This window comes from Sorex fumeus, unplaced genomic scaffold (assembly GCF_029834395.1).
Source record: "Sorex fumeus unplaced genomic scaffold, SorFum_2.1 ptg000044l, whole genome shotgun sequence".
Lineage (NCBI taxonomy): Eukaryota > Metazoa > Chordata > Mammalia > Eulipotyphla > Soricidae > Sorex > Sorex fumeus.
Genome location: NW_026606101.1, coordinates 8,955,083 through 8,977,963, shown reverse-complemented (window position 1 = coordinate 8,977,963; position 22,881 = coordinate 8,955,083). Strand labels below are relative to the sequence as shown.

At 55.2% G+C, this 22,881-nt stretch overlaps 2 protein-coding genes across 4 annotated transcripts; one reads left to right on the top strand and one right to left on the bottom strand.

The window, feature by feature from the left end:
• Positions 1 to 12,639: 12,639 nt before the first annotated feature.
• BLCAP (BLCAP apoptosis inducing factor) lies at positions 12,640 to 22,567 on the bottom strand. The gene is made up of 2 exons (XM_056121596.1): positions 22,453 to 22,567; positions 12,640 to 14,541 (listed from the first exon to the last, which is right to left on the bottom strand). The coding sequence occupies exon 2, from the start codon at positions 14,363 to 14,365 to the stop codon at positions 14,102 to 14,104; it is 264 nt and encodes an 87-aa protein (XP_055977571.1). The 5' UTR covers positions 14,366 to 14,541; positions 22,453 to 22,567; the 3' UTR covers positions 12,640 to 14,101.
• NNAT (neuronatin) lies at positions 16,088 to 17,909 on the top strand. Of its 3 annotated transcripts, none has more exons than XM_056121600.1 (3): positions 16,088 to 16,373; positions 17,193 to 17,268; positions 17,502 to 17,909. In XM_056121600.1, the coding sequence occupies exons 1-3, from the start codon at positions 16,302 to 16,304 to the stop codon at positions 17,729 to 17,731; spliced, it is 378 nt and encodes a 125-aa protein (XP_055977575.1). In that variant the 5' UTR covers positions 16,088 to 16,301; the 3' UTR covers positions 17,732 to 17,909. The 3 variants fall into 3 exon arrangements, with proteins under 3 accessions (XP_055977575.1, XP_055977573.1, XP_055977572.1); XM_056121597.1 differs by having other exon boundaries at positions 16,095 to 16,373; positions 17,193 to 17,273; XM_056121598.1 differs by lacking the exon at positions 17,193 to 17,268 and having other exon boundaries at positions 16,090 to 16,373.
• Positions 22,568 to 22,881: the final 314 nt, after the last annotated feature.

Here is a 22,881-nt window from a genome sequence, read left to right as displayed (position 1 = left end):
AATGTGAAACTGGGGGAAGATGTGGGCAGTGGACACCAGGATGGCTCTCTGGAGAAACCACGGGTGGTTTCTACTTGAATTTAGGACTCCCTCCACTTCCTGGCTATGTTTCTGTCCCAGAGAAGCCCTGGGCTCATGAAGAGCAAACAGGAACATCGCTGGACAGACTCAGAGTCTATCAACACACAGGAACTAGATCAAGACACACAAACGAATCTCAGACCCGAGCAACTTGTTGCAGAGATGGCCCTGGACTTTGCAATAGGCCGTTTCTGCTGGGCTGCTTCAGGTATGAGTGGCAGTGGCAGCAAATGCCAAGCCTCACGGGACAGGGGAGAAGTGGGCCCTTCTCCTTCCCCCGCCCCAATGGGACTCTGAGATGACGCCATATCCGGCCATCATCTACTTAAGCTCCCACATGGTCATGATCCAGAGACACACAAACAAATCTCGGACCCGAGAAACTTGCTGCACCGATCTCTTCAGACCCTAATTATTAAAATTTTAGAATTCCTAACATATTATTGTATCCATAACAGACAATACAAAACACATTGTCTAGCATTGCCTTTTCGGCAAATATGGGTGGTGGTGGCACTGGTCTCGAAATATCGGAGGTAACCAAAGTAGAGAAAGAGAGTATTGTGAAAATTGTTTGCCACACAGGCATGGGGAGGTGTGGACTGAGGCTGGGGGGGGGGGGGGTGGAGATACTGGGGATTTTGGTGGTTGAAAACGTTCACTGGTGAAGAGATGGGTGTTTGATGACTGTATGATCAAAGCTCAAACATGGAAGTTTTGTTACTGTATCACACGGTGAATCAAAAAAAGAAAAAAAAAAAAAGAACTAGATCAGTGGTGGTGAGAGAGGGGAAGTCACCCAGTGCAGAGCCAAGGAACACAGGGTTGGACTGGGGCCGGCGCTGCCAGGCTACTGTCAAGTACACTAAGCTGTGAGCAGCACGTCTGGCCTGGGCACACGGGTCTATGCAAACAAACACACATGGAGAGAGGAGAGGGTGGTTTTCCACTGGCTCAGGGAAATGCTCAGACAAACAGCACAGGCCTAAGAGAGCTCCTCTGAAGGGCTGGGGAAGGCAGGCAGGGCGGGAGGTGGGGGGTAAGGGGGGGTAGAGGGCCTGCAAGAAGCTTTTTTATCCTCGACGCTCTAATTTTGTTTAAAGGAAAAATGTATTCATGTATTACTTGTCTAATTAAAATTTAATTCAAAAATTCTAATTCATTTCCAGCCAATTAGCTCTGCTTTTCCGTGTGTGCTGTGTTCGCATCTCTGGGCCCAGGGACAAAGCACATTTGCTCTGTGCCGGTGAATGAAGCATCGTGATTAGCAAACTGATGAAAATTTGGAAAGCAGAAAGGAAACCCATTTCCATTCACAAATGTGAGACACCTTGACGACAGAAGTGACCAACCTTTGTGACAAGGCCTTAACCACCACATCCAGCAGATACTTCAATGGGACCGGCACCCTGACTGCTGATGGAAAGAAGGGGTACCCTAAAGACGGGATGTCTCCCTTCAGGATCGGGAGAAAGTCTATTTTTCTCATGGAACTTTGACGAGCTGATGCTAAAGTGTGTAGGAAAAAGCAAATGTGCAACTGGACCAAGATCATTTGAAAAGAGAAAAAAAAAGGGCAGGAAGGGGAAGGTCAATTGCCTTATCAATACCAGACTCAAAGGAGCAAGAGGGATAGCAGAAAATTTAGGAGTCTGGTATTGGGCCAGAAATGGACACATCAACTGAGATCATTCTAGACAGAGCGAGTCGGAGACAAGACAGTGACGAGCAAGAAGTGGTGCTTAGCAGACTGTGTTTGTCTGGGAAAGGATCCGCTGAGATCTCTGGGTGCCAGCACAGAGGAAAATACATTTCAGATGCAGTCAAGACTCGCGTTTGGGGAAAATATAGAATGTGGATCGCAGTGTGGTGGGAGGCTTCTTTAACCAGAGAAAAACCCGTCTTCCCATCTGTGAACACCTAAATTAGAGCACTGGAGAGCGGGTCTGTAGTTTGTCAGAGTGCTCCCAGATCTGGGTGGTCATCAGTGGGATTCAACCCACCCCCACTCCCAGTACTCTGCGAGTACCTGTGAAGCTCCTCCACTTGGACCTCCAGACAGCATCCCCATCCCCCCCCCCAGCTACACACACACACACACACACACACACACACACACACACACACACACTTTCTTTTCTCTCCAGCACGGCCTGGGGAGGACTGTGATGAGGGTGGGGTGCGGGTGGGCTCTGCACCCATCTCTTGGATCCCATGGTGCCCCGTCCATATGGTCTACATGCGAGTGACGCTCTGTGTCTGGTGGAAGAACGTGAAATTCGTAGGCGCTGATGGCCGTGAACGTGCATGAAAGGCCCCGAGCTGAGGAGGAGGAGGCAGGGGGGTAGGTGCTTCTGGTCTTTCTCAACCCAGATGCTCAGCACCTGCCACTGGAGACCAAATGCCCTGATTTTGTTTTGCTGCCTCGTGCTGAGTGCTACAGGCTGATCGCAGGGTCTTGGGGGTCAGGGAGCTTGAATATTAACTTCATATGTACGGTTCTGAGGCAGAAAAACATGCATCTGGTGCCAGAGGCTGGCTGCCTGTTGCTAGGTGTTGAGAAACACACACACAAAAAAATAGTAAGATGAAGCCCTGGCCACGAGACTGGGTAAAGCTGGTGCTCATTAGAGCGACAGCCAGAACACAGGTCAGATAAAAGCTCCCTAAAGCGATGAGATCAAGTGACTCTCTAAAAGGTAAATAATTTAATTTTGCCCCATTCAGTCAAATATACATTATTGCCCCAAACTAATTTATCCTCCTCCAAACTTGATCCCAGGCCCCCAGGGAGCTCATTTCACTAATCGTCTCCATCCTTAATCGCTTCCTCACTCACTTCCTCCAGAATATTCCCATGCCAGCATTGCTCTTTCCTCTGAGATCGGAAGGAAAAAGCTTCAACTTGATCCCCCTCTCCCCTTTCTCTCTCTTCCACTGACCCCCACTGAATGGCCTCTTGTGAAGTCAGTTCCCCAATAGCCCTGTGGAGCCTCGGGCGTGCCCGTCAGTAGGTTGCCAACTCAGGGGGCCTGGGGATGGTACAGACGCGCAGTGAGGGCCTCCTGCCCTCAGGGCTGGAGCCACAGCATCGTGGGTAGGGCGTTTGCCTTGCACGCGGCTGACCCGGATTCGATTCCCAGCATCCCACATGGCCCCCCCCACCCCCCAGCACCGCCAGCAGTGATTCCTGAGTGCAAAGCCAGGAGTAACTCCTGAGCATCGTCGGGTGTGATCCTCCCCCAAAAAGCAAAAAAATAATTAAAAATAAAGGCTGCCTGCCTTCACACACAGGGCTTCGCTGTGTTTCGAGGGCCTCTCTGCTCCTTCGGGAGAACCCCGAAGGCGACTCCCCTTTCTCTCACAGGCCCCAAAGCTGAGGCATCCTTCAGTTTCTGGCCTCTTTAGCTCAGCCAACTTCAGCCTCAGAACGCTCCAGAAATCTGACACCCCTTCCAGTGGCCTCTGCAACCTCTCAGTCTGCGCTCTGGATCTACGATCTATGCTTCCAGCCTCTTCCTCCCTTCTCCACTGAGGCTTCTCAGCTGCCGACCACCACCAGGCTGGACAGCGGCCACCGCACCAGAGGCCACTACCATCTTCCCTGTGGAAAGTCAGCCAGAAATTCAGGGGCTGTCCCGAAAACCTCCTCGTCTTCCCGGCCCTCTTCATTTCGGCCAAGACTGAGCAGAACGTGGATGGTGCCTCGATCACAGTGCCATGACCATGACCATTTCCTCGCTGCCCCTGCCCCCACAAGCGCTCGAATGGTTTCTCTACGGAACAGTGTCCGGTGTTCTCTGGACAGGGCAGCGGAGGGCAAGTCCTGACACTACTTCTGCTGCTCCTAGCGTGGACATGGCAGCCCTCGCCACACCCCAACTCTGCCCAGTTCACGTGGCTGCTTCTGCACGCACCCCACCGTTTGTTCTGTCTGCCCACGGTGCGTCCTGGAGTCTGTCGGTCTCGGTACTTCCTTCCACACGCCCCGACTCTGCCCAAGAGGAACTTCCTCAGGGAGGCCTGGCCTGGGACCTTACCTTCAGAGGACTGTCACCCCTGGACAAGGTGCACTGGTGTCCATCTGAGGAGCACCTTTCTCCCTGATCACCATCTGCGTTGCAGGACAACAAAGATTGTGCCTGTTTGAACTCACTGGACCAAGCCCAGTAGCGGAGTCTGCGGGGTGAGGGCACTCATCACGGTCACACGGGAGGCGAGGTGCAGCTATCAAGTCCCATGGGTCTCTCCTGAGCTACCCCCTGGCTTTCCTGTCTCCAAATCCTCCTTCCAGACTCCTCCAAGGGACAGACTTACGTCCCCTGTTGCCCCCAATTCTCAACATTACTCTCACTTCTACCCCAAGTCTCACCCAAAATACTTTTTTGAGATCCCCCAAGGGATCTCTTAATCACCCCCAGTCCCAAGAACAAACTCCTGTCTAATAAAGGCCTTCCCAGTGCATCTGACGGTGCTGATCACGTTCTCCTTAAACCTCTTCCCTGGCTCGGTTGCCGTGGCAACATTCCCAACCCCCACCCCCATTAGTTGGCTGCAAAGTTTGGGTTCTTCCTTCTTTTTCGCCTTTGTCCCCTGCCTGCACTTTGACTGGCTCTCCCAATGTCAACGTACCTCATGCTTCTGCCCTGTGGGACCTCTTTTGTTCTCTCTGGTGACCCCATTCCTTTTCAGGGGTCCCAATTCTACTTTCTGAGTAGCTGTGACCCAGGTCAGTGCTTCCAAGCAGACCCCGCACCCGAGGGCTTGCGGAGAGCCACCAGGCTGTGTTCTGGACGCCTCGGTGTACCTGAGCCCACTGTCCGCTGTTCCTCGTATCTGGTTCTCCAGGCTCTTTCCCCTCCTAAGACCCCCTCACCCCACCCAGCATTCACCCTAAGACCCAGGAACGTCACCCTCAGCACTTCTACCCTACACGCCAATGATGTCTGCATTTTATCAGCTCCAAGTCTGGGATCTATTTGTCTGCATCCCCACCGGTCTTGTCCAGGCCTCTCCTGGCTTTCTCCGACACTCCTCACTGGCCTCAGGACTCGGGGTACAGAGCTCAGCAAGAGTACTTGCTTTGCACACGAATATTCTCATTCAATGCCCAGCAGTGCTCAACACCAACCTTTCCTGCACAGCCCCTCCCCCCCACCAAAACGTTTAAAGGCCTTTCTGTATCTCCAATTTCTTGGAGACAACTATTTCTTTTGTTGTTTGTTTTTTTGGGGCCACACCCAGCAATGCTCAGGGGGTTCTGGGGACTATATGGGATGCTGGGAATTGAACCTGGGTTGGCTGCATGCAAGGCAAGTGCCTCACCTGCTGTACTAGGCTCGGGCCCCTCTACTCACTCTTTCTTTCTTTTTTAAATGTGGTTTGGGTCCACACCCAGTGGTGCTTGAGGGATACTCCTGGCTCTGCACTCAGGACTATTTGGGATGCCAGGGATGCCAGGACGAGGCGTGCAAGGCAAACGCTGTACTATGGATGTCTGGGGCAAGGGAGCTGGGTTCTCTGGCATCCTCCTTCTGCCTCAGACCCCTTACCGTCTTTCCGGAAGTTTCCTGTTCTGAGTCTGGTGGCTGTGGCGAAAGCTGGGCCATCTTCTCACCCAGAAGCCACGAGGCTTCAGCCCCCAGACCTGCTTACCCGAGGGCCTGACAGAGCCCAGCCAACTGCTCCAAGGCTCTTGCCCATGATGTGCGGAGCCAACAGCAATATTTTGAGTATGAGAGATGCCGCCAAGTATGGGTAAAGAGGACCCTGGTCCTAGCATTTGAAACTGCGCTCCAGATCCCCCCTTCACCCCATCACTCCCTCTCTCCATCCTGCCTCTTTGCGTGTTTCCTTCCTGTGAAAGGGGCTAACAGGCTGCTCAGCCTGCACAGGGGCAGGAGGAAGGGCGCACAACGAGCAGAGGGGACACAGGGGCTGACGTCCCTCTCGAGTGGAGTGAATTTCCTGAAACCCGAGACAGCTTCGAATCGACACAGCAACAATTTTGATTTTTACTCCCTTGTCTCTGGTTCCCTGGAACTGTCTCAAAGTCTTCATGGTGGAAAAAAAAAATTTTTTTTTTGACTCTTCATTTCAGACATTTGATTTCAAACAGAAAATACAGTACAGCAGGTGGGACTTTTAGCTTGCATGCGTTCGACCTGAGTTCGATCCTTGGCACCCCATGTGGTTCCCTGAGCCCACCAGGAGTGATCCCTGAGCGCAGAGTCGGGAGTAGCTGGAACACCTCCAGGTTTGGTCACAAAAAAAAAAAAAAAGAAAGAAAGAAAAGAAAAGAGAAGAGAAAAGGAAGGAAAAGAAAAGAAAAAGAATGATCCTGCCCCTAGCCAGCTCACGCCTGTTGGCCAGGTGCCAAAAGGTGTAGAAGTACAAGATGAACCCAAGACAGGGGACAGGTGGACCCCGGCTCATTAGCGCCACAGCCCAAAGCCGAGCTCAGGTTCCCTGGAACAAGGGACACGGTCAGTGTGTCCCCTTCCACCAACGCAGCTAATCCTCCCTCCCCCGCCCCTCAGCCCACCCCGCGAGCCGGAGCCCCTCTCCCAGGGCCAGGCCCAGCCGTGCTCTCCACAGCGGCACCGTGTAAGAACCAGCAGCTCCCAGGACCCCGGAGACCCCAGAGCTGAGCTGGCCCTTTGCTGGCCCCTCTCTCAAGGGACCACCCCAGCCCTGCTGGACCTCCGCTCCTCCCCCAAGGCATATGTGGCAAAGGCCTCTGCAGGCTAGTCCCGAGGCCCCTCCGCCCCGCTGGCCTCTGGAAACAGCTGCTTCCCCACGTTTCCAGGCCTCTCCATCCTGTTGCCTTCTCCTCTGCGCCCTGCTGCCTGCCAAGAATCATGTGGATATTTAGAATGTCACGTGAGGGTCAGAGGACACAGGCAGATGCACGGCAGGCAGCAATGAGGAACACGTGAGTCAGGCCCAAGGGCCAGAGAGCAGGGCCACACCCACCCTCACCGCACAGACCTACCTGTCTGTCACGTCCACAGGTACCTGCCTTGGGGCTGCCACTCGCTCCATGGCTCCTGCGTGCTCCTCGATGCTCGCCGTGCTGTCTGTCCAGTGGCCACTCTAGACAGCGAAGGGGGACACCAGCGCTGGAAGGGAACCTGAGCATGACACAGACCGACGAACCCCTTGTGGGATGGCTGAGGAAAGAGGCCTGCTGAGGGGAGGCGACTCGAGGCCACCTGGCAAGGTGTCCTTGTTGGCAAGCTTCAGCACAGGGGTCCTGGTAACGGAAACAGGTGGGAACCTGGGTTTTGAAAGGAATTAGGGGCACACCTATATATTGTTCTGCATGGTGTGTAAAATTCACGAGTTGGACTGAGTCTCTGTCTGCAATTCTTGCTGAGAGATCTCTGTCTTCACCTGACCCTAGAGACTGCGGGGGGCAATCTATAAAAGGCCCATGAGATCCCTGAATGCCTTGAATGCGAAAATACCATCACTCCAACCCTGGGCAAACCATGCCAATCTGTGCCCCTCAGAGAGGGCCGTGGTCATCCTAGCATGGATCACCATGTGTATGCCAACTGCAGATATTCCAGAAAGCTCCGCCTAACAGATCTATACTCAATTCTTTCCCCTCAGGTTGTTCATGGAGTATTTATTTGACTTAAAAAGTCTTTTTTTGGGGGGGTGGGGGGTGGAGTGATCAGTGGATAGGGGTTTACTTTGCATATGTTCCACCTGGGTTCAATCCCCAGCATCATATATGGTCCCTCAGCCACCATGAATAAACCTGAGTACAGAGCCAGGAGTAAGCCCTGAGCACAGCAGGCTGTGGCAGGCTACTGACTGTCCCATAAGCTCTGCCCAACATACCTTTGTTCGAATTATTAGTCCAGAGGCTGGGAAGAATAATTCATCTGGTAAGTATTTCACTTCAGAGTTGCCAAAGGAGACTTAAGAAACAAACCAAATTCTATTTCCTTCTAGGAAAGATGGGGCCATCAAATTCCTTAGGGAGTCTAGAAATTGAGTCACGTACCCATCCGTCCTCTGGCCAGCCAATTAGCAATTTCTGTGCCAGGCCTGGTCAAGGGACAAATACCAACCCTCTACCCAAAGGGCTGTCAGGGGCCTGAATGGTCAAGCTAAGGATTTGGGCTCAAAGGCCATGAGGAATCAGAAAGGGCTGTGTCTATCTTCCTCTCAAAGTTTGCTTTGATTCTAAGCTAAGAGTCTTGACGGTTCTAAAAGTATATTCTATTCTTGCACCCAAGATAATCAAATTTTATTCTTTAAGCAAAATTTAAAATAAATTCTTAAAAAAGTTATTGATTAAAGAGTTTTTTTTCTTTTTGGGTGACAGACACCCAACAATACAAGGGGTTACTCCTGGCTCATGCACTCAGGAATCACTCCTGGTGGTGCTCAGGGGACCATATGGGATGCTGGGAATCAAACCCGGGTCGGTCGCGTGCAAGGCAAATGCTCTACCCACCGGGCTATCTCTCCAGCCCCTAAAGAGTTGTTTTTTTTTTTTTTTGATATATAGTATTTCAACCAACACCTTTAAGATGGAAAGAACAAGGGTAAAGATTCATAGAAGAGGGTTCTGAAAAGAGTCGGGGGTCAGCCCTCTCCCTGGATTGGAGCTGGGGAAACGGAAGCCCAGGGAAAAGTGAGCAGAAGAGAGAAGTGAGGGTCAGGGCTGGGGCCTCTGTTCCTCTTCCTCCTGCCCTTCCTTGGAAGGCCGCCAGTAGCAGCAGCAGCAGGCGGCAGGGGCTTGGCGGGGGCTCAGCTCCGGGAGACCGTGCCGTCTCTACGGCTACCAGGGAAAGAGGTGAGAGGCCGGAACCCTGCGAGGCCGCGTCTCTGGAGAAGGGCAGGCTCAACCTTTCCCTGGAAAATCACTCTCAAACACATCCCCACTCTGGGGGCACACAGAAAAGAGGCTGGAAAGGCAGGGCTGTCCCACCAAGAGAAGAATCCCATGGAAGGTTCTGGGCATAGCGGTGGGATCAGCAGGGCGCTCAGACCAGGATGTTGGTCAAGGGGCATAATCCCTCTTGAGATAGTGTCATTTTGGAGTCTGGAAAAGTATAATTATAGGAATTCACGCTGAGGAGCTGACATATGGCCCAATCTCTCTCCCTCACGCCACTACTGCACTGATGAGAGTTATAATTATTTGCCCGGGACTGCCAGGGGACCCTTGAGAAGGGCATGCCTTACCCGGGAGTTCTGAGAGCCTGGCAATGCTCCTCAGACTTGTCTCCCCAAGAGGCTTGCAGAGAGGGAGTCTCTGAAAAGCGGGCTTTGCCTTAAGGAAGGCTCTGGCCAAGTTACGGTCTCGGTCTCCATTTTACAGGAACGGAAACGGAGGCGTGAGGGAGGCATGGTCACAAAAGTGATGCCATAGGAGGCTTTTCAAGATCTGTTTTGCCTTGAACTCTTGTCTGGTCTACCCCAGCCCAATATCTGAAGTCCTTTCCCGATGCTCGGGACAGCCAGGGAGTGTGTCTGTGGCCTTCCCAGGACTGCCCAGCCAGCATCTGCTCATTTGAACCCACCTGTACCGGAAGTCTTTCTCCAGGTAAAGAGTAGCTATCTCCGCCTTGATACCTACAGGCCAAACTGCACCGCGCTGGCTTTCAGAGCAGTGGGGAAGCCGGTGCTGGGTGGAGACTGGTCAGGCTTGTCTCTGGCACTCGGGGGAGTACCCCTGAGTTCTTTCCTCTTTTCTGAGCAGTAACCCTTCAGACCATGTGGGGAGCCCCAGGGTGGGGACCCTTCTCTGACCCTGCCCACCACTCTTCCTTGCGTTCTGCATTCCATTCCTCGTCCTTCTCTGTACCCCCTCCTTGCCGAGCCTCCTCCTTCTCTTCCCTTCCCGCCTCGCCACCCTCACTCCTGGGATCCACTTTCCCTGCTTCTTGATGGCCCGAGATAGCCCAGACCTTGTCACATAGTGCTGCTCTCATTGCTCAGACGCTAGGTGGTTCCCTCCAGTAAGAATTCCTCCTGAAGGGGTCTGCACGGCCCGTCCTCTGTCCACCACGTCCTAGTTGCTGACGGGTGCAGTCTGCTGGAAACTAGAGTTCTCAGGGTCAAGTCTGGGGGCCTGACACCAGCAAGTCAGTCTTAGACATCCCCCCCCGAAACAGTAGCCCAATACTCCCCACAAGCTTTCACTAGATTGCAGATATGGGGGGCACCGTGCTTCAGGCCAGTCTCTTTAAGTATAGATGCTTCACTAGATGGTAAGAGACATGTGAACAGCTAATTGCCATTTCATTATATACCTCAGGTCTGCACGGACATCAGTCCTCACCAGACTAGATCACAGACTCCCCATAAAACACCCGAAACAACCCACAGCAGCATTATTGTTTTCTATTTATGGGGTTATCTGCCACATATCACCTCCTTTCTCTGTGCCCTGGACAATTCCCTGATGACACGGACTGTCCACCTTGTCCACTGCATGATTCCTAAGTCCAGTTCTAAGTGATATTCTGACAGGCCTCCAGGGACTGAGTAACAAGGCGCAAGTAAGGCTGGTGAGTACCAACACTGGCTCTCGACAGAGGCTGAGGAGAGTGCTCCGTACACTGGCCATCATCCACGAGTCGGTGGACTGGTGCTGCCTACAGGTGCAGAAAGACTGAAGAACGTGGCTTTAGACAGGCAGGCCTGCACGGATGGGGAAGACATCTAAGTAGTCTTCCTGAGAGGAGATACTGGGGCTCACTGTGGACACGGGATAAACCATAAAGCACATACAGGCTCGTCTGCCAAGGCACTATATTACCTTCCCCAACCTCAGCCACCGTCCTCAAGGCAGGGAGGCTGACTGCTCCTAATACGATCTTCACACTCCAAAGCACAGTGATTCCAGTGACCCCGAAGGCTGCGCAGCCACCGGTCTCACGAGTCTGCACTAGATGCCACAGTGATCAGTGGAACTGCAGGGTGTGGTTGTCTTTGGTGGTCCACTCTTCTCCAGGAGGAGGCAGGGCACTGCCGGGTCTGCCTGTAGGGACACCATGCTGAGCCGACAGCACGGCTGAACTAAAGGTCACTTTGGGAGGGAGCAGACAGCCGTTCCCTGCTGGAAAGGGCCACCAAGCTTTGGGAAGGCTTGTTTCCAACTCTGAAACAGGCCTGGCCTAAGAGAGAAAGCGGCTTTCTGAAGGAGAGCAAAATAAGTAATAATCTGGGCTTCATTTATCATCCAGGAGTCTCCCTGGGAGAGAAGGCCCACAAAAGCCTTTTCTGTTTTTGGAACGTGCACTTGCCTATTTTCCTAAGCCTTCCTGTTAGGCTAGAATCATGTGTTCCTGGAGAATTCAGGCCTGAGTCTTGCCCCTGAAGTCCTAGCAAGCCTACACTAGGGCTGAGTTATCTGGTGAACAAAAAGCATCCTTCTTACCAGTCATTCCTCCATTTGACTCTGCTGACCCATGAAAAAGTATCAAGAAACTCAGAAAAGGAGAATTCTGAGATAAAAACACGAGTCAGGCTGGAAAAATATTCAGCAGATGGAATAAAAAAATCAGATTCTTGGGGGCTGGAGAGATAGCACAGCGGGTAGGGCGTTTGCCTTGCATGCGGCCAACCTGGGTTCGATTCCCAGCATCCCATATGCCAGGAGTAACTCCTGAGTGCAGAGCCAGGGGTAACCCCTGTGCATCGCCAGGTGTGACCCAAAAAGAAGAAAAAAAATAAAATCAATCAGATTCTTGGAAAAGAAATTTAAAATGGACCTATCTTTAGCAAATTTTGGCTAGGAAATGAGAAAACTAGTAAGTATGATCAGGAGTGGGAAAAAAAGGGACAGACTATTGGCAATGAGGAGATTTTCAAGAGCAGTAGAAAACTGCACCAAACTCTGTAGCAAGAAGTTGAAAGTCTAGGTAAAACAGGTGAACTTATGTAAAATATTCCAAGTCCTCTTCCAGGGGTTGTCTCAGCAGCCCAGACCTGGGCAGGAAGTGCTTCAGCTATGCTTTCTAGAAGTAGGAGACTTGAGAACACTCAGCATAGGGCTCTCAAAAGACACGCTTTGTTTCAAGAGGTCACGGCCACGTACATATTGATGACACAGAACTGCCCTGTCCTGGCATTTCTAGCCATGGTTTTAAGTTCCCTGGTCGGACAACCAGGCTTAATTATTTTTCCACTTGCAATGCCATAAGGGGTTTCACTTTATTTTTACTTCAAAAGCAGTACCATAAAAATCCTTGATGATTAGAGCTCCAGCTGTCTTAAGTTGTTTGTCAAGGGATCAGTTACTCAAATGTCCTATGGAGGGAAACAGTTTCAGGCGAGGAGCCATGGAAGCTGAGAAAAGCAAATGCTTCATCTCTGAAAACTTTCAGACTCCCTCCTGTTCCCTGCCTGGCCTGCCCCGGCCTCCCTCCCCCAACCCAACCAGCTGCTCTCCCGAGAGCAGATCAAATTTTGGGGCCGAGGTCCTCTGGCGCCAAGGACTCGGCCCCAACATGCTACCCTCTGCCCCCCACCAACTTGGAAATCCAACACCACAACCCAAACGGACTACAGCCATATAAAACCACAAAGCAAAGTTTATAAAGCTTTATTAAACATTTCAAACAGCTGTGCAACGAACACACCAGAAATAGAAGCTCGAGAATAGCAGTCCAAATGTTCCACAAGTGTGGCCTCGAGGCCCCATTCCCTACATGGGCTGCCTCCAGTTCTGTCCTTGGCCTGGCCCACCTCCCGTCCGGTCAGGCCAGAGAAAGATGGATGGTTCCGACTGGAGGGACAATCATGCTGCTCCCAGGGGCAGAGGCCAGGAGAGAGTCTCATTTCCCAACACTTGCTACTGAAGCGCAGAACAAGAAAAAGGCAAGTGACAGTCACAAAGTCTTCCCGTGTGTTCTTCATGGGGTACAGTCTCTACGCGCAGGAATGGAGAAGCTCCTGGCATGAGGATGACGGCCACTGCTGCCCTCTGTCTTGTCTAAACCACCTCGGAGTCCAGTGCGCTGGTCACGCTGCAATTCCCATGCTAAATAAAAACTGTAGCAGCACCTACTAGAGCTAATTATCACTAAACCTCAAAAAATCAGAACACACTCCGTAAAGCTTCTTCAAAAGGAACACATGTGTATTTATACACACACGCACACACGCACACACTGCACACCAAAATATGTCCAAAAACTTTCAAGGGGAGTATGGCCATTATGAAAACGCACAAATCCACTCCCATTCACTCAGCTGGGGACTGCTAGGTCTAGAAGAACACAGCACACCTCAACCCTGCAGAGCATGCATGGGAGACAATGAGGCCCCCTCCTGCGGCCAGTCGAGACCAGCAGAAGGAAAGGCAAAGGAAGTGAGGTGGGGCCGGTGAGCAGAACCCCAGGCCTCAGATAAAAAGAGCAACATGTACCTGTTGCTTCTTAAAACAAAGTGGAGAAAACACTGGAGGTTTCAGGGCAGCAAACAGTCAAGACATGTTTCTGTCTGGCCTGCGGAATAGGGAAAGGACGAAAAAGCAAGGCTCTCGGCATCAGCAATCTCTTTAAACTAGAGATAAGTGCAAAAATGAGCCCTGTCTTGGACAGGTGCTCCCCAAAAAGGAAAAGGGTAGGAGAGGGGCAAAAAGGGGCTGGTAATAATCTGGGAAGGGTGGGACTTGACCAGGACAGGTCCCAGAGGGACACTGAGACTGGCATTTCCCTTGTCCATGTCACACCGGAGTGGCTGACAAGGACAGGCGAAGATTCCTCACATGACTGGTGCGAGGAGGGTGGCCATCCTGCCAGCTGGGGATGGAGATGGGGACAGAACACACACAACCACAAGACCACCCACGGCTATAGGACTCTACTATAAAAGCACCAGTCAGTGCCTTTATTCACATTATAAGGATAAAACATCACAGGCCAAAAATGGCACCGTCAGGAATGTGGCACCCGCAGGTCTGCGGGATTTGAAACTCCAATGCGTTATGACCTATGTCAATGCCTCCCCTCCCGTCTTCTGCTTCCTTAGAAAGTTAACTGGGCTGTTAGGTGCCCACCACACCAGGGTCATGTGCTGATTCCGGAAGCGGGGAATCAGAACAGTGGTACAGGAAACAGTTTCCCCAGCAGCTATAGCAGATGAGAAACAGGGCAGCCAGGAAAACCAAGGCACAAATTGTGCAAGGCTTCCGCTCCAGGAGGAAGCTGAGCAGGTAGAAGCCCATGAACATGGAGTGGCTGAACCACAGGGCGGGGTTGAGGGGCTTGGGGATGAGGAGGACGGGCAGCAGCCACTGGAGGCAATACATGATCTCTGCTGGGCAGGGCCTTCTCCAAGGCCGCTGGGCGCCGCTGCAGGAACCGACCTAATGGGAGCCAGCGGCCGCGGGCGGCTGCCCTCCGCTTTCTTCAACCCTCACTCTCCAGGAGCTGAGCCGCTGTGCTCTCTGGCTGTCAGCCTGGGATCAGCAAGGCAGCAAGGATCCTGGAGAGAAAAGTCAACACAACAGACAAACAGACAAAAAACAGACAGACAGAAACAAAAAAACAAACAAACAAAAAACAGGAACAGAATGTATACTTATTTGGGAAAATGGTTAACAACAGCAAATGTGAATGCCCATTCCTCCCTCCTTCCCAGGGAAGTCTCCTCTCCAAGTCTCCGGGGAGAGGGGGAGGGAGAGGGCTTCTCCACAGGGTCGGCACAGGGCACTGGCATAGCCTGGGCCCTGCCCAGCAGAGATCATGTATCGCCTCCTGGGGCTGCAGCCCGTCCTCAAGGGCCCAGACCTCACAACACCGCCCTGTGGTTGCCACCTGAGGGCTGCAGGCTCTGTGCTGCCCCCCCCCCCCCCCCCCCCCAGTAAAGCCCTGGCTCTGTATCCAGTGTCCCAAAGCAGTGCTGGTGGAGAGTTCAGGCAGCGGGCAACACCCTGCCAGCACGAAGCCACATGCAGCCACCAACACCAAATATTTAGTTAAGATGGCAGCCTGGCCTGAATCTGCCCTTTTCAAAGAGATATAAAGATTCTGGTGTATTTTGCTAAAACTGGCTAACTTCCTCAAAAGTCAGTGGGGGGGGGAGAAAATGTCACCATGATACTTTGTCCCAAACTGTTCTCCTTTGGATCACTCTCTCCATCTGCTGCTGGCACTCTGCAAAACTGACCCCTATGAGCTTTTAATCTACATTAATTTTCTATTCACAAAGGAGCAAATGCATGTTGGCTCAGGTGCCAGAAAGTTTGCCAGAGAGAGGTGCTTTGGAGCCACGGGGTCTCGCCGGCCAGAACCCTCTGGTGGCGGGAGCAAAATCCCGCTCTAGGCTCCAGGCTCCCGCCACCCCGCAAAGAAAGAACCACGCTAGATGAAAAACTACCAGAGCTCGGGGGAAAGGGAGCATAAGACTGAGGCTGAAACTCACCTGCCCAACATCAAACTATCCTAAGGAGCATCCCGACCCCTTTCGGGGAGAGCGCATCCCGTCCCGCATCCCGTCCCCGCCGAGCACAAAGGCGCCAAACCCCTGCAGATCCCGCCCGGCAGAGTTCCGCGGGGGGAAGACCACTCGGGCCCGAGATCGGTGTCCGAAGCCCGGCTCCAGCTCGGCTCCCCGGGCGCCACGGCCGAAGTTGGAGCCGCTGTAAGAAGCGGGACCGGGAGACCCCGGGAAAGGCTGCGCGCACGGGCTCCGGAGGAGCCCAGGGCGCAGGGACTCTTAAGAGAAAGAGCCGAACAGGGCTGGGAAAGCCAAGGCTCCTACAAGGGGCAGTTTTTCCCCGCCGCGGGGCAAATCTCTCTCCCTAAACTTTTGTCCGGCTCCGAAGCGGGACCCGGGGCTCGGATTTGCGGGCAGGGTTCGCCGAGGGGTTCTGCGCCGAGGCGCGCACCCCGACCCGGGAACCTTTGCGCTACTCGGTCGCTGCAGCTCTTCTCTGTTAGACACTGAGTCCGCACGGCAGAATCTTCTGGAAGAGGGGGGCCGCAGGGGAACTTCGGAGGCGGGGGTCAGTGTGGAAAGAGCGGGGGGGATGGTTTTCCCCCGTCTCCCCCGGCGAATGAGGAGTCGCCCCCGTGCCCCCTCCTCTCGGACCCTCCCCCGCGCGCGCGCATGCGCAGTCGGGCCGCGGCGGCTACTTAAGGCGCAGCCCCGGCGGCTGCGGCAGTGCGCCCAGCCGCGGACTCGGAGCCCAGCGCCTCGGGTAGCCCTCGCTCTCCGCACCACCCGGCACCACTCTCGGAACCATGGCGGCAGTGGCGGCGGCCTCGGCGGAGCTGCTCATCATCGGCTGGTACATCTTTCGCGTGCTGCTGCAGGTAAGCGGGCTGGGGCCGGGGGCAGAGGGGCCCGAGGTGCGCGCCCGCTACCCGCTTCCCGTCCGGCCCCTGCGCACGCAGACCCTACCCCCCGCGCTCGCGCCAACCCGGCCGCCCGGCTGGGAACAAAGAGTTGGGGCGCGGCGGGCGCCAGTCGCGGACTCTCGGCAAGGCTCTGGCGACCAACGTGGTAAGGAAAACCCGCTATACCCAGACTCAACCCCAGGAGGGAGGTGGGGCACTTCTTTCATGGAAAGATGTGGTAGCAGAGAGAGAGAGAGAGAGAGAGAGAGAGAATTTAATTGTGCGTTGTAGGGAAATTTGCGTTTTACAAATAGCGCTATGGGGATGGGGCGGAAAATAAGTTTTAATAAGGTGGGCAAGAAAAATCATTCACAAAGGAGAGAAAAAGTGATTCACTGGGGGAAAACGAACTAGAGAAAATGCGCATTGCAGGAAAAAATAAATCAGACAAAAGCACTGGACAGAAAAAAAATGAATTAGATAAAAAGCGCAATGCAGAAAAATTTAGACAAAGGAGCTAACAATAACGAAAAATCGGATAAAAACACCTTGAAGAAAAAAAGAGGCAAAAAGACCGTTTTTCAGGGAGAAAAATGATAGACCAAGGCTCGCCCAAGAAGAGGAAATTTCGTTTAAAAAAATCAAATAGAGGTAAAGCGCTTTGCATATCAAAAAAGAAGTCGGAGAAAAAACGCTTTGCCCATTGAAATCATTTTCCCTAAAAGCTCCCCTCTGCAGGAAGAATTCCCTGCTAAAGGGATTCCCGTGCCAAAAGAATCGCGTATTTCCTTCAAGGTGTTCCTGGAATGCTGCATTTACTGGGTAGGATTCGCTTTTCGAAATACTCCAGGGACACAGCCCATTGCGAGAAGTGAGGTATAACCTAAGTTGTGGGTCCAATCAGCTTGCCGCCATGCAGCCCTCAGCACAGTTGGACAAGCTCCAGCTGCCCTGACTCGTGGACGAGCAGCACCCGCGGCCAGCCCTTCCGCCCACTCGGACTGGCGGGCGGGGGCGGGGCGGGCCGGGGTGGGCCGGGCCGCACACGCACGCACGCGCGCCACGGGGACCCCGTTAAGGGCGCTCCTGCGTCTCTCGCCGCAGGTGCTCAGGTACTCCCTGCAGAAGCTGGCCTACACCGTGTCGCGGACCGGGCGGCAGGTGCTGGGAGAGCACCGGCAGCGAGCCCCCCACTGAGACCCCAGCCCCCAGCCCTGGGCGGCCGTGTCACCAGGTGCTCCTGTGCCTCTCGGCCAGCATGGGAGCCCGTGCCGCGCAGGAACGGGGTGGCCCCAGTGCTCGCTCGCCAGAGGAGCACTTGCCAAGGTCAGTGAGGGCCCCAGTGGCCCCCGGAGAAGCAGCACCGATAACGACACCACCAGATACCTCCCGGACCCCTTCGCACCGGTCCCACTGCCGGGCGGGGTAGAGGGGGGAGGGGGGATGGGAGGAGCAGCCCCCGAGATCTGGGCACAGGCACAGGCACCGCATTCTGATCTGGACCAAGTCGGGACAGCGGGACAGCGCCACCCCGCCTGCAGCCGGGCCATGCCAGCGGCCCCATCAGAGATCCAGATGACCAGCCACCAGTGGCGGGACATTCCAGCAGCAGCAGTCTGAAGCCTTCACTCGGCGGCCCAGTGCCTGTGTGGCGGGACTGAGGGCTCAAGGAGGGAGGAGGGTGGAGAGTGGGGCCCTCTCAGTGTCCCCTGCCTACAGAACATCCATTCCAGCCTTTGCTGCCTTTGCTCCCTCTATTCCCCTTGCCCCCTCGAGTCCCCTCCCCCTCACGGCCCCCAAACGCCCACCTCACACTAAAGAAATGTCACTCAATTAATTGGAACCGATTCTGGCAGTAAACTAACCCCCTCCTTACTAAACCACTTCCTAAACCCCCGTCCCTCACTGATCTTGCTTTTCCCTGGTCTCACGCAGTTGTGGTCAATGTTGTGGTAATCGCTAACCGTACTGACTGTGTAAGTGTGCATTAGTTGTGTCTCCCCAGCTAGACTGTAAGCTCCTGGAGGACAGGGACCGCCTCTACAAAAAATAAAAAACAGTGCCTCCCCCATCTCGCACAGTGTCCTGGACCCTGCGGGGTGGTGGAGGTGCCAAAAAAAAAATAAAAAAAACTCTTGTGACTTCTTTTTCGGCTTCGATCACACACTTCAAAGCCTGGGCTGGTGTGCCCCTGGAGGAGTGGGCACACTTCTCAGGGAAAGTGGGACCCCTCAAAAACCCAAGATCTGTCTCCCCCCGCACTGTCCTGAGATAAAGGACCCCTTCCCTTGTCTGGGCCCTGCATGTACAAGGAACCAGGGTGGAACAGAGAAGAGAGGTGTGATGTGAGCCTCTTGCCTGCGCTCCTGCCACTGACTGTCACCTCCCCCAGCCACTCTGAGAGCATCCTGCTGGCCCTCTCCCCTGGCCTCCTTTCCTAGAGCCTCTGTCACTGTCACTTTCCTCCCCTGCTTCTCCCAGCACTCCCTTCCTTACTCTTCAGGGCGCTTACCAGGTCCCTGTCCGGGACTGTCCCCTGCCATCAAGTCAGGGTGGGCGCTGGGGTGCCGCTCACTCCCGACTGCTCTGCTCTCCCACTCAGCAGCAGTCGGGGCTCCTTTGACGGCTCCTTTTACATGGCTCAGCCTCCACAAATGGCCCTTCCGCCTGTTCCACCTCGTCTCAGCTTTATGTGCGCTTGTCACTCCACACCTGTTCTTGGGTCAACACCCAGGAGGCAGCTGGAGGACCATAAATCTCTTTCTGCCACTTACTCAAATCCCTTAGTCACAGTTGTCACAAACAAGTCTGGAGCACAAAGCACCTCACCCCAGGCCCGATCAAGTTTCCCCCCAAATAAGCAAGCCACCCAACCCAAGAGCCTCTAGTGCCCCCCTCCCCCCACCTTCAGTTCAGCGGCAGAGGGCTGCAGTGGTGGAGAGTGCAGACTCCAGTCCCAATGCTGGTTTCACCACTGATTAGGCCAGGGCACCTGCCCCCACTTTCAGTTCTCCTGCCCACCAAAGAACTAAGACTACTCAGTGAACCCCAACATACTGGGAAGCATCAGAGAGCATAGTGGCCATGAGCATTCAGGACTGGGATGTGCAGAATGGGTCTCCACCTTCCAAAAGCAGAGCAGGCCTCCTGCCCCTGGGGACTCCTTAACAGCCACCCCCACACCTACTTCAAAGCCCTGATTTTTTGAGAGGGCAAGAGGGGGCGTTTCTATGGGTTCCTAACTAAATCCACTGAGCCATGAACATCTTTGCATATGTTCTCTGTGAGGGCAGCCCTTCCCCCAGAGCCCCCTAAAGGTGTGCCCATGCCTCCAAGGTCCCCAATGCTGTAACCTCAGTCCAGTTATCAGGGTCACTGTAGCAACCCCCACCTCCCATGTCCCTCACAGGCAGGGGACTGCTCACAGGTCAGGGCTTTCAAGATGTCTAGGCAAAGCCCACAGCGGGCATCCTGCACCCATCCACCCATCAGCAGGTCAGGACTTGGAAACAGCACTGTGAGGTGATACACTTCCAGGCAAGGGTTACCCAGAGGTCTCCAGACGCACGAGAGGGACCAAGTGGGAATGTTCAGGCATTCCCCAGCCCCAAATTCTCAAATTCTCACCACAAACACAACCCACCAGAGAAAACAAAAGGAACACAATCCAATTTCTATTCCTACGTAATGTCCAGATGCCTGATCCAAATCTTATTTTATATAAATGTTCCCAGGGGCTGGAGAGATAGGACAGTGGGTAGGACGCTTACTTGGCATGTAGCCAACCCAAGTTTGATCCTCAGTACCCCATGTGGTCCCCCAAGCCCTTCCAGGAGTGATCCCTGAGTGCAGAGCCAGGAGGTAAGCCCTGATGACTGCTGCATGACCCCGAAAGTGAAAATATATATATAAAAAATAATTAAAATGTTTCCATAAATGATCCCAATAAAACATTTTACTGATATGCACAAGAATTGAGAATGGCCAGATTTTATTGTAATGTCCTGTTTCTCTAAACCACCTAGACCACCCCTAATAAGGCCGGGGCCACAGCAGACAGGCTGTGAGGGGACTGGAATGGCTTTGGGGCTCTACAGCAACAGGTGCGACCCTGGGGAACGACCCTGGGGAACCCTGGCCCAATAAGGCTGCTGCTTAGCAGAACCAGACACAGTCAAGCCTCTCAGGTCCCCACGCTGAGGTGTGGGGTGTCTCTGGCACCGGTCAGAGGAATGGGACCCAGTGAGGGAAGGAGAACCGGCTTCTAGCTCTTCAGCTGCAGCACAGCCATTTTTGACCACAGGTGAGCAGGAAGAGGTTTCTGGGAGCCATCTGCTAGAGAGCTATTTCCACACTTCTTGCATCTACTAGGGAACCAGCACCCTACAAGTACAATTCCAACTTTGCAGTCAGTCCTCCCCACCCCAAGAGACTGAATGGTGCAGAAACTCCAACACACTCTCTCACACACACTTCAGTCTAATATGTCTTTCCCCAGGGCTTCCAGCAAATATGCAGGATCTCCAGCTTGCGTGGGTGTGTGCGTGCGTGTGAGCGCGCGGCGCGCACACACACACACACACACACACACACACACACACACCCACAAAACAACAGCCTAACAGCCTTTCCTGGGGAAAGACTCAGGCCACCAGACCCGAAGCCACCAGACAAGTGAGAACGACCCTTCCCCCTCCCCACTCAGCCCGCCACTGCCCCCGACCCCTCCTACAGCAGGAGGCTGATTCTGGAGTCGGAGCATCACGGGGCATCACGTGGGCCAGGGGAGACCCACAGGGGCAGGCTTGCAGTGGGATGCTGATGCGGGCTCCCGGAGACAAGGACGGCAACAACAAAAAACACCACCACCACCACCAAAAAAAGCCAAGCGCACACCTCTGAACCCCCCACCCCCCAGCGACAGCAGTAGGGGAAACGGGGGCGGCACCAACGAGACCACTGGTGTCAGATGCGGAATCGACCTGGTCACAGGAAACCCACCAGGGCATGTAAGTCGCGCGCGCGCACGTGTGTGTGTGTGTGTATGTGTGTGTGTGTGTGTGTGTGTGTGTGTTTCCAAACACAGATTTGCTTGACATTCTCTAAACAAACAGACGGGCGCTAACCTCTGAGTTGGCACTTGGGCCGGAACTTGGTGGGGGAGCGGGGGTGGCTCCGTCCCCCCCCCCCCCCCCCCCGAGGCTGCATGCAGGAGTGGGCCGGGTCGGGAGGGGGGCAGGACCGACAACCGCTCTCCTGACACACGGGCCGCCCCCTGCCCGAGGTCCTGGGAGCCAAGAGGCCCCGAACCTCCGGACGGAAAGAGACCGTTTCCTTCCGTCCGTCCGTCCATCCCTCGGTCCTCTCGGCCCCTGGGCCTTGGGAAGAGCCACGGGGCGAGTTGGGGGTGGGAGGAAACGGAAGGCGGGGGGGGGGGGGCAGGAGGCCCAGCGAGTGTCCCCCGTCCCCGTCGCGCGCGCCGGGCACTGCGCCCCACCGGGGGGGGGGGGGGTCCCGGGGTGGGGGCGGGGGCGCCCGGGAACGGGAGTCCAGACCCGGCATGAAAGTCTGGGGGGCGCGGGCAGAGCGTCCAGGGAGCAGCCCGGGGACGCCGAGGCGCGGGCGGGAGACCCTCCTCGTGGCCACGGACGCCCTTTGGGTTTGGGAAGAAAAAGGGGAAAAAAGGAGAGAAAAAAAAAGCCAGTGAAGTGCTGACGGGGCCCGGGGCGGGCCTCCGGGAAGTCGCGCCCCCCAGCCCCGCGGGCAACGGGGCCCGGAGGCACGAGGGGCCCGCCTCAGCCAGCCGGGCTCGGAGAGGGACCCCCGCCCCCCACAGGCCCCGGCGGCGGGGGGAGTGAGGGTGGGGGGGGTTGGGGGGGGGGAGACGAAGCCGGCGGTCACGTGGCCCCGGCGAGGGGCGGCCTCAGGGTTGCGGAAGAAGAACCCGAGCGAGGCACCGGCCGCCGCCTAAGGTGACCCCGCGGGGACAACATGGCGGCGCGGCCGCCCCGCGGGCCCGCGCTCGCCCCTCCCGGGGAGGCCGACGCCACGGTACCTGCGAGCCCTGCCATGGCGCCACCGCCACTGCCGCCGCCGCCGTCACCGCCGCCGCCGCCGCCGCCACCGGCCGCCTCCGCCTCAGCTCGCCAGCGCTGCCGCCGGAAGCCGGGGAGACGCCCCCTTTCAGCTTCCAGTCGGGCCGGCCGAGGACCCCTGCCCGGGCCGGGGCTGTCCGCCGCGAACGCCTGTCCGCGCGACCCCCGCCGGGGGCCCCCCTCCCCCGACGCCCCCGCCGGTCCCGCCTCGGGGGGATTCGGGGAAGACTCGGTACCTACGTGTGCGGGTTTCGGGGCGCACCCGAGGCTTCGCGGTGGAGGAGATTTGAATCAGGCGCGCCGCGGACAGCCCCGCGCGCGGGCGCGGCCCCGGCCGTCTCACGCAGCTGCCGCGGACCTAGAGCCGCACTCCGGGAGCGCCGGGCGAG

Coding starts and splice junctions, on each gene's coding strand:
- BLCAP (XM_056121596.1), bottom strand. CDS start 14,365: ATGTATTGCCTCCAGTGGCTGCTGCCCGTCCTCCTCATCCCCAAGCCC.
- NNAT (XM_056121600.1), top strand. CDS start 16,302: ATGGCGGCAGTGGCGGCGGCCTCGGCGGAGCTGCTCATCATCGGCTGG. Junction 16,374..17,192: donor TCTTTCGCGTGCTGCTGCAG/GTAAGCGGGCTG, acceptor ATTTCCTTCAAG/GTGTTCCTGGAATGCTGCAT. Junction 17,269..17,501: donor GACACAGCCCATTGCGAGAA/GTGAGGTATAAC, acceptor CTCTCGCCGCAG/GTGCTCAGGTACTCCCTGCA.